The following is a 10803-nucleotide window of genomic DNA, read 5'->3' as shown; positions in this document are numbered from 1 at the left end:
GCAGAGCGATGCGCGCGGCCAAGATAACCGCCCGTCTTCCTCAAGCTCCGCCGCAGGTGTTTCTCTTTCGAGGGAAGCCGGAACATTCAAACTGTTTTCTTGGCGGCCGCTTCGTGTTTTCCCGCTCCAACGGCACCCCGCGGTGCGCTAAAGACCCGCAACGCGCCGGGCGGCGGACGGGCGCATATTTCCCCACTGGTTGAGAAAGATGATCCTACTTCTGCTTAATGTGTGGTAGGCCGACAGGCAGCCAACACCGGCTCTTTCAAATCAAAAGTTTGCGCGATAACTTTACAGAAGCGCCTGTTTTAATTTGACCCGTGTTTCGTTAAAGGCTCAGAGGAAGAGAAGAAAGGAGGAGGAGGACGACGAGGAGGAGGAAAGAGGAGGAGGAGAAGGAGCGGGAGTCTACTATTCCCCTCTACTCCTCTCTTCCCCCCCCTCGTTCTCCCCAACCCCTTTACACCTCCCTCATCTCCACCAACACACACACACACACACTGGAGTTATGACTAATCCAATCCATTACACACCTCTACACACTCCCTGGCTCCCCTGCTGGGCTTAGTGTGTGTGTGTGTGTGTGTGTGTGTGTGTGTGTGTGTGTGTGTGTGTGTGTGTGTGTGTGTGTGTGTGTGTGTGTGTGTGTGTGTGTGTGTGTGTGTGTGTGTGTGTGTGTTTGGGAGGGGGGGGGGGTTGCAGCTGTCTGGATGTAAATTAGCAGAAGAATGTCTCCTGTCTGTCAACCTGGAGCAAACTGCTGCAGATTCACGTACACAAGCGCGCACACACACACAGACACAAACACAACGGCACCCACACACAAACACACGCACACACAACCATGCAAATACACACAGGACGATTGCCTCCACGCCTCAGACCCCCTACTGGTCTGACAGCGCTAGCTACTGGTCCGACAGCACCCCCTGCTGGCGGCCAGAGGAGGTACAGCAGCGGGACCCCGGAAGGCAGTGATTGATGAGGAGTTACATTAGCGGTGAGAGTTTATTAATAACCCAACGAGTAAAGTTCTCTCTCTCTCCCCCGAACGCTCTACAGCGCGGGTCCCACCATCACACACTCACCCTAGTGTCCACAGACCAGCAGGGACACACACACGAACACACACACTCTCCCTGCGGCTCAGTGTGAGGAGGACGTCCGGGGAACAGCTAGCTGAACCTTCATGGAGCAGACCCTGACCTGAGGCCGACCCGCATTCCAAACCGGCGTTGTGTTGGAACGCGTCCCGATGACAACACCAGCATCATTTAGATTCCCTCTGACCGCCCGTCAAACGCACAGCGACATGTTTACACCACATGTCACTCCTCTCCCTCTCTCCCCCTCTGACTCTCCCGCTCTCTCACTCCCTCTCTCTCTCTCCAAACAAACTAGTGTGGTCGCCGCCTCACCAGCGCTGAGAGGGGGTGGATCCAACATGATGGGAGGAGAGGGGGGGGGGGGGGGGGGAAGCAGGATGAGGAGGGGGGGTTGGGGGAGGAGAAGAGGGAGAGGAAATCCATATTTTTCCAATATGCGTCTGAGGCCGTTGATGAGGTCTTTGAAGCCCTGGAACATTAGTGGTGGGAACGCGGCCGCCTGGCTAAACAAACGTCACTCACCACGGAGGGGGGGAGGAGGAAGGGAGAGGCTGGAGGGAAGGGTGGGAGGAGAGGAGGGAGCACCAGCCCGCCTCCTGCCCCGACGAGAGAGCCGCGCTGAGATCAGACCGGAGGACCGCCCCCACGGCAGGGAGTGTTGTCATATGAGGACCCGTTAGGGGCCAGGCAGCAGGTCGCTGCCCGACACAGAGGTCAAAGGTTGAGTCCCCAAGAGGGCGGGGTGCTCTCTGAACAACGCAGCCAGCGGGTCGTCGTTCAACCAATCACACGTCAGGCCTCCATTAGGAGGGGATCAGTTCAATCAAACCCAGCGAGCTGCAAGAACTCCCAACTACAGGAAGGCCAACGCTCCCAGTACTGAAGACCAATGCTCCCAGCACTGAAGACCCCATCCCAGACCAGTAGTACCAGGACTACAGGTACTGTAGTACCAATTGTAGAACCAGTACCGCAATACCAGTAGTATTACTCAGTACTCATTATCAATCCGGGAAACATTCTTTATAATCCACCTTTTGATCTCTCCTCTCCCCCTGGTTTGGTGGTCGTCATGGTCACCTTCCCTGAGGTTGACAGACAGACAGACTATAGGCTCGAGTATTTATTAAAAGTCCTTCAGATCACAGACAGAAACAAGTGATGAAGCAACCAATGCAAAACCACCTTCACCGACAACACTGGAACACACAAGTCTCCAAGGTTACAGACATGTGGCAATCGTAGCTTATGTATCCATAGCAATGCACATGACAGTCCTCACAGAGGAGAGGTTCAGAGAGCCGACACGATGTGGGACATCAGCCATGAACCACCGCCAGCACCTCATACATCATGTGTTCATCTGTCATGTGTTCATCCATCGCGTGTTCATCATGTGATCTTCCATCATGTGTTCATCCATTCATCATGTGTTCATCCATTCATCATGTGTTCATCCATTCATCAGGTTCATCCATCATGCGTTCATCATGTGAGCATCCATCATGTGTTCATCCATTCACGAGTTCATCATCCATGTGTTCACCCATTCATGTGTTCATCGTCCACCTGTTCATCATCCGTGCGTTCACCCATTCATGTGTTCATCGTCCACCTGTTCATCATCCGTGCGTTCACCCATTCATGTGTTCATCCATTCATTTGTCCATTCATGTGTTCATTTTTTCCTGGGTTTCTTCGTGGGGGTCGGGGTCATGGGGGCACGGCCCGTCTGCGGGGTGGGTTTCTTGAGGGCGCGGCCTGTCTGGGGGGCAGGTGTCTTGGGTGCATGGCCCGTCTGGGGGGCAGGTGTCTTGGGTGCATGGCCCGTCTGGGGGGTGGGGGTCTTGGGGGCGCGGCCCGGCGTGGGCCTCTTGGCCCTGCCCTCCTCGGCGTCGTAGAGGGCGTGTCTCAGGAAGCGGGCGGCGGCACCCTTGTCGAGACGAGCCGCCTTCTTCCTGTCTGTGATGTCCTTCACCCGCGTCATGACGCCCCTGATGCGCTCCTGGGGGGGAGGGGTCAGAGGGGGGTTACCATGGAGACCAGCAGCTCTGGAGACGTTGATGGGAAGGGGGGGGGGGGTACTCACCAGTTCCTGCTTGACCCCGTGCTCCCTCGGGTTCTGCCCTCGTGTGACCAGGTACACTGAAACACACACACACACGTTAACATTATAACACTAGGGACACATACACACACATTAACACTAGGTACACACACACACACGTTAACACTATAACAATAGGTACATACACACACACACACACACACACACACACACACACACACACACACACACACAGGAGGATCAAGGACTCACTCCAGAAGAGGGAGTTGAGGGTGTAGGCCGACATCAGGTCCAGCTTGGCCTGATCCAGGGGGTCCAGCTGGGGTCAGGAGCAGAAGGCAGAGGTCAGTCACACAGAGCAGACCAACGCAGCAGAACCATCAGAACATCTGCCCCAGGGAGGGACTATAATGAGGTTAAGGGGGGGGGGCCTTTAGAGAGGGTTAAGGGGGACCTTAAGGTTAAGGAGGATCTTAAGGGAGGATTAAGGGGTACTAAGGGGTCTGGGGAGCCTACCTTCTGCAGCAGGTCGTTCCGGGGCATGGACACCATGGTCTGAAGCATGCTGTTGATCACCCCCACCGAGGACTCGAAGCCGGTGAGCTGCTCCTGGATCTCCGCCGGGTAACCCTCCGCCTCCGCCGACATCTGATCAGTCTGTCTGTGCTAGGACTCTGATCAGAGCGATGATGATCAAAAATATCGTAGATGTACCGTTAGAATTTAACAGAAGTTAACACACTGCGGTAAAAACAAAACTGTTTTATGACAATAAAGAATACTTACATTATGAATATCAAATCCCACTGATAAATAGATTAGTAAACGATAAGCACGCTGGAACTGTCTCTCTCCAGCGCATGCGTCTCCTCTCGGAAGTGATGTAAACCACAACAAGCAGCCGGGAGCGTGAAGGGGCCTCCGCCCCCTGGCGGCGGGAAGACCGCGCGGCACTCCCGTCGCCGTTGTGACGTCATCACGGCATCGATCACCCGTTCACAATATGTTTTGTACTGTATTACCAAGGCCGGATTAACCATTAGGGCAACTGGGCACTTGCCCAGGGCCCGTGACATGAAAGGGGCCCTTGATAATTTTTTTTTTTTTTTTTTTTTTTTTTTCAAAGTGCAAACATACATCTTCAGACACCACATAACACGACCAAAAAAAAAATATTTTACTTTATCCCCCCCCTCCCCCCCCCGTCAACAATCGCTCCGGACCCCCCTGGCGCAGGGGGGCCCATCTGTACCTATAGTATAGGGCCCTAGAGCCTTGTTGCCCAGGGCACAGAAAATTGTTAATCCGGCCCTGTGTATTACAATTACAATGAGACTATCGCATTCACCTGTGCAGGTAAAACTTACCCCCCTTACCCTCACGTTGTCATTCAGAACGAAATATAACACATTCATATTGTAACGTTCAATGTATTTTACTCCGTTAAGTTCCCGGTTTGTCCGGCAGGTGGCGGCAGGTCTCCGCCGGACCACATGGTCCCAGTAGACCAGTGGTTCAGTCTGCTGCTCACCAGTCTGTCCCAGTATTCCCCAGCACCTCCCAGTCCCCGTTACATAACGGACACACACACACACACACACACACACACACACACACACACACACACACACACACACACTACACACCACACGGTACATTACATAACTACACAAGAAGGTAGCCCTTACTACACATATTATAAACACAAACAGTTCCTTTAGTTAAGGGTCGACATAACATGCAAAAGCACTTAAACTAGTCACGAATAAATGACTTCAACAAAACGTTTTGGATCTTAAAATAAAAAACGACATAAAACAAAATGAAACTGTCCTCTATAAACCAATCACATGCTGTCAGGAAACAGCCTTGAAGAATGACCAGCGTCTGGTGAGCCCTCGGTCCGTCAGAGTCAGGATTATGTTATCAAGCAAGAGCAACGATGGTAATAATAATAATAATAAAGTTTCATCTTACACACCATGTACCAGGGCCTAGGCATTTATACACTTTTTATTATTAAAGAGACTAAGAATAATTGATCGGATACGAGGTTCTGATCAGGTCTGATCCGCTTCCCAGAGGTCAAAGGTCAAGCCCCTTAGTGGACGGCCCATGACCTCCCGACCCCAACATGTCGACTCCCTGGCCAGGTGTTCCTCTGCACACCTGTCTCTGAGACACTGAGGTGTGTGTCTGAGGCGCTAGATATTCTAATTTCTGATTATATCAGACACCGTTTGGACTTTAAAAATCCATGTAAGCTTCATAGTCCGACCTACATCAGACCATAACGGACATCTCATAATCGGATCGGAAGAACACATAGATAAGTCGTTCCTAGGTGGCAAACTAACAGCATGTATACTCAGCAATCGTATTGGAATCGGACTGCATGTTGTGCGCATGCTTGAGAATTTCCGCCTGGGCTTTCCCCCGGAAGAGGAAGGAAACAACGTAATAATTAGGACTGTTGTTTACAGAAAAGTCCTACGACCCATAGCTTCCAGTGGCAAGTCGGAATATGGTTTAATCCTATCAAGCTATCCCACGTAAACGCACTGAGTGAGACCATCAGATTGGAACAGTAGCTCGGTATGTGTGGGATCTCATGAAGGTAAAATGAAGAGAGCAGATTCACGGTCTGTAAAACGAGACGTTTAATGGTAAACAAAAGGAGGCAGAAGACATCAGAGCTCAGAGCAGCAGCGTCCAGCAGACCACAGACCCTCACCCGCAGGGGTCAGACCCCTCCTCGGAGCGGACCTCGTCCGGACCGCTTGGACCCCCGGGCAGAGGGGAGCTCCGCCCATTTGGCCCCAAAAACACTCACCAATCAGAGACACTCTTCACTCACCAATCAGAGACACTCTTCACTCACCAGTCAGAGACACTCTTCACTCACCAGTCAGAGACACTCTTCACTCACCAGTCAGAGACACTCTTCACTCACCAATCAGACACTCTTAACTCACCAATCAGAGACACTCTTCACTCACCAATCAGAGACACTCTTCACTCACCAGAGACACTCTTCACTCACCAATCAGACACTTTTCACTCACAAATCAGAGACACTCTTCACTCACCAATCAGAGACACTCTTCACTCACCAATAAGAGACACTCTTCACTCACCAATCAGAAACACTCTTCACTCACCAATCAGAGACTCGTCGCCGTATCCGACGCCACAACGTGGTCGTTAGCATCAGTGTTTCTGATTGGCTGAACTGAGTACCAGGTGATGTCACGCAGCAGGTGACATCGGCTGCCCAGCGCCCATTTGAGCCAATCAAAAAGGAGACCTTTGAACTGATTCCAGAAGACAAAGAGAAAAATTGATGACGTCATCAGAACGTGACGTGATCAGCCAGGTCACACCAGGTGTAGCGGACGCTCGTCTGTGATTCGTCGGGATAAATAGTATTTTTCTTTGGTTGTTGTTGTTGATTTTGTTGTCGTTGCTGTTGTTTACACTCGGTTGAGCTTGGTGACGATGAGCACCCGCACCGATTGGTCGAAGGCTGAGCACACGCACAGCCCCTGCTTGTCAGGGCTCCAGTCCAGGCTGGCGATTGGCTGCGTGGACAGAGTGACGTTCTGCAGCAGGTTGACCGTCCCGGCCACGCCCACGGCCCCGCCCTCCGAGTCCTCCCCGCTCCGCTGGGCGGGGTAGTCGCTGACGGATAGACAGACACACAGCCGTTAGCATGAGGGGCTAGCCATGGGCTAAGGGATAGGGCAGTAGGCGGGGTTAGGGTTAGAGGGTAGTGCTATGGTTGAGGTTAGGGTCCGGGTCAGGGGTCAGGGTTAGTCGGAGGGTCTCTTACTATTTCCAGAGGTGCAGGTTCCCCGCCCCGCCGGCGGTCATGAACACGTCTCTGTTCTGCGGCAGATGTCTGACCTGCCAGATGGTGGACTTGTGGCCCTGCAACGCAAACACGACACGGTGAAGGTCTCTACCGCCATGAGGTACAGAACACAGGAAAGACAGTATGGCCCTGGTTGTGTAACGACTGCTACTGTACTCCTGGTCTCTTCTGTCTTAAGGGGTACTAAGGCCCTGCAACGCAAACACGATTACAATGAGGACCCCTGTCTTAAAGGGTCCTCATTGTAATTGTACTCCTGGTCTCTGTCCTGTCCTACCACACAGCTCTGCAGAAAGTAGAGTTACTGGGCATCAGGGATGGACCAATATCTACTGGTCCTGGAGATTTCCCCGAGCTGGAGCTGTGCAAGGCTTGGATCCCACTCTCTCCCCTTCTCTCTCTCGCTCCTTCTCTCTCTCTCTCCCATCTCCCTCTCTCCATCTCTCTCTCCCATCTCTCTCTCTCTCTCCCATCTCTCTCCCTCGTGTCGCCGTCCCTCCCCCTGTCCATGGCGTCCAGGGGGCCTGTCGTCCAACAGCTCCACACACCTCCCTGATTGACGACCCCTCTCTCAGCCAGGCCTGTCGGAGCGGCCCCACCTCCCCGGGCCGCGGGCCAGAGCCCGGTCCACGTCTCTTTCTGACGGCACTAGACCTGCTAGGGGAGGGGCCGAAGCAGCCAGGGGAGGGGCGGTGAGGACATGGGGGTTACCTTCTCGGAGACGGAGGCAAACCCCTTGGTGGGGTGCTGGGTGCGCATGTCGAACACGTGGAAGGTGCCCTCCAGGGACGTGGCCACCAGCTTGTTCATGTTGATGTCCTTTCGGTCAAACTCCACGCAGCAGACCTGGGGACCCACGGCAACAATAGCGGATCATACGGTAACATACTGTAGCACATACAGTTTCATACGGTGACATGCTGTAACCACTATAGCATCATACTGTAACCACTTTAGCCTCATACGGTAACATACTGTTACGACTATAGCATCATACGGTAACATACTGTAACCACTATAGCATCATACTGTAACCACTATAGCATCATAGTAACCACCACTCTGACGTGTCAGACCCTCAGAACATCTCATCACAGCCTCCAGCTGAGCCCCTCCACACGCCTCCTAAACCTCTCTAGTCACAGAGCTCCGGTCTCTATGATCAGACTGGGGGCCCTTAAGGAGCAGGGAGGGCCAGGGTCCCTACAGCCAGCCTGAGGACCCTTGGGTGAACCCGGGACCACCAACCTCACCCCGGGACCCCCCCCTCCTCACCCCGTTCCTGATGTGAAGCCGGACCCCCCCCTCCTCACCAAGTTCCTGGGGTGACCCGGACCCCCCCCCTCCTCACCCCGTTCCTGGGGTGAACCCGGACCCCCCCCCCCTCCTCACCCCGTTACTGGGGTGAACCCGGACCCCCCTTCCTCACCCCGTTCTTGATGTTGGTCTCCCAGCGGACGGCCATGTTCCGCAAGTCGAACAGCTTGATGTCTCCGTTGTCGTAGCCGGCGCACACGCAGCGGTCCTGCTGGTTGAAGGCGTGGCCTGAGGGAGAGGTCAGTGGTCAGAGGCCAGGGTGAGGTCAGAGGTCCGGATGAAGTCAGAGGGCAGTCCTCCAGACGTGTTGGTTTAGGAGCTAGCTGACTGAGTGTGTGTGAACAAGGGTCTGTTAGCGTGTGAGTTAGTCTGTGTGTTAGCATGCAAGTGGGCGTGTGTGTTAGCGTCTCAGTTAGCCTGTCCACAGACCGAAGGCTACGGTCCAGCAATCCCTCTTGGCCTCGCCTGCCCCTGGCTCCATGTTGGCCACCGGGGTGTCCTTCTGACGGGGGTCCCACACCTTCACTGTCCCTACACACACACACACACACACACACACACACACACACACACACACTTTATCGTCAGAAATCTGAGATACGTGTGGTATTGTATTATTATTGTACTATTATTGTATTTTAGGATTGTTTTTTAGTATTGTGTTGTAGTATTATAATGTGTTGGAGTATTGTGTAAAACTATTATTTTGTGTTGCAGTATTATTATGTAGTATTGTATAGTAGTATTGTGTTGTAGTATTGTCAAATAGTATGTAGTATTATGTAGTATTGTGTAGTAGTAGTTTGTAATATTGCGTAGTAGTAGTGTGAAGTGTTGTGTAATATCCTGCAGTAATAGTGTAGTATTGTAGAAGTTTTGTGGAATATTGTGTAGTATTGTGTTGTAGTATTGTAGTAGTATTGTGTTGTAGTAGTGTCTAGTATTGTTTAGTATTGTGTTGTAGTAGTGTGTAGTATTGTGTAATAGTTTGTAGTATTATGTAGTATTGTGCAGTTGTAGTGTGTAGTATTGTGTAGCAGTAATAGTGTGTAGTATTATGTAGTATTGTACAGTATTGTGTAGTATTGTGTATGTGAGGGCCTCACCGTCCCGGCTCCCGGTGACGATCTCCGGGGCCCCGTCGCCGACCCCCAGGCCCCCCACCCCGTCTAAGCTGTTGACTATCTCCTTGTGGGCCTTCACCGAGTAGAGCGGCTCCGTGGCCGCCTCCAGGTCCCTGGACAGACACACACATATCACACACACGTACATCACATACACACACACACATGAGTCACACTCACACACCAGACACACACACATCACAAACACAGATACAACATATCACACATCATATATAATATATCATATACATCACATATTACATATCATATATCATACATCATAGCATAAATCACACATCATATATCATCATCTAATATAGTAGGGATAGATAATGTTCCTATTATAGTAGATAGAGGTTGATATCAGTGATGGTTACCATAGTTAGTTACCATATGTGCAGGTTTCCGTCGAAGTCCCCGGTTGCGAGGTGTCTCTGCTGGAGGGAGGTCGCCCCAAACGTACCACACTTGAACGGCTTGGCCTTCTCTATCTGGAGGACCAGGGGTCAGAGGTCAGGGGTCAGGCTCAGAGGTCAGCACAAGGACCGACCTCCTGGTTCACTCAATGCCCTGGCTTCAGTCACATCATTTATGACACAAGTGAGAGGAGAGGGGACAGGTGAAGGAAGGACGGGTGAGGGGGGAGAGGATGGAGAAGGGAGAGGGGACAGGAGACAGGGGAGGGGTGAGAGAGGATAGGTGAGGGGGGACAGGTGAGGGAGAAGAGAAGGGCAGGTGAGGGGCGAGAGGGGACAGGTGAGGAGGGGAGAGAGAGGGGGGAGAGAGACAGGTGAGGGAGGAAAGGGGAGATGGGACAGGTGAGGGGGATAGGGGGGGCGGGTGAGACCTCTCGATTCAGCTTCAGCTCTCCCCCCTGGACCTCGTAGATCTGCAGGACCCCTGTCCCCCGGGCCAGGTTCCCCAGACAGACCAACTTCGCGCTGCACGGGATCCACTTGCAGTCGAATATGGTGTAGTTGAGGCTTTTTTGGATGTGGGAGATTATCTGCGGCTTCTCGAACGGCGTTGACATCTTGAATGAGAGGAAATAAACCAAGAAAAGACGTTGGATGAGTGGAGAAGATCTACTGCCGAGCAACGGCAAACACACCAGTCCTCTGAGGACCCCGACCACCGGCCGGCTGCCCGGCCTGCTGCCTGATGAGATCGAGACAATACGAGCGGATCGTCTCCGTATTTCTCACGTTCATAAATATAAAAGCAATATGTATTTTACGTAGTTATTTAAGAGAAATTGATATCCAATAATTACATTTATTCTTCACAATGTTAGGGACGGTCCTTACAGGCGCC

General features: G+C 52.3%; 2 protein-coding genes across 4 annotated transcripts; both read right to left on the bottom strand.

The window, feature by feature from the left end:
• Nucleotides 1-2216: 2216 nt before the first annotated feature.
• On the bottom strand, nt 2217-4078 carry c1d (C1D nuclear receptor corepressor). Of its 3 annotated transcripts, none has more exons than XR_003979628.1 (6): nt 3961-4078; nt 3691-3848; nt 3427-3493; nt 3196-3251; nt 2722-3111; nt 2217-2675 (listed from the first exon to the last, which is right to left on the bottom strand). XR_003979628.1 is itself a non-coding variant. In XM_030378778.1 (6 exons), the coding sequence occupies exons 2-5, from the start codon at nt 3820-3822 to the stop codon at nt 2785-2787; spliced, it is 582 nt and encodes a 193-aa protein (XP_030234638.1). In that variant the 5' UTR covers nt 3823-3848; nt 3961-4078; the 3' UTR covers nt 2217-2706; nt 2753-2784. The 3 variants fall into 3 exon arrangements, 2 of the variants coding, with proteins under 2 accessions (XP_030234638.1, XP_030234637.1); XM_030378778.1 differs by having other exon boundaries at nt 2217-2706; nt 2753-3111; XM_030378777.1 differs by having other exon boundaries at nt 2217-3111.
• A 1732-nt stretch (nt 4079-5810) lies between these two features.
• On the bottom strand, nt 5811-10638 carry dnaaf10 (dynein axonemal assembly factor 10). The gene is made up of 8 exons (XM_030378745.1): nt 10337-10638; nt 9880-9980; nt 9472-9602; nt 8795-8896; nt 8478-8593; nt 7760-7894; nt 7007-7104; nt 5811-6855 (listed from the first exon to the last, which is right to left on the bottom strand). The coding sequence occupies exons 1-8, from the start codon at nt 10520-10522 to the stop codon at nt 6648-6650; spliced, it is 1077 nt and encodes a 358-aa protein (XP_030234605.1). The 5' UTR covers nt 10523-10638; the 3' UTR covers nt 5811-6647.
• Nucleotides 10639-10803: the final 165 nt, after the last annotated feature.

Source organism: Gadus morhua, chromosome 15 (assembly GCF_902167405.1).
Source record: "Gadus morhua chromosome 15, gadMor3.0, whole genome shotgun sequence".
In the NCBI taxonomy this organism is placed as follows: domain Eukaryota; kingdom Metazoa; phylum Chordata; class Actinopteri; order Gadiformes; family Gadidae; genus Gadus; species Gadus morhua.
Note: the sequence above shows the minus strand (reverse complement) of the source record. Positions and strands in the feature narration are given on the sequence as shown.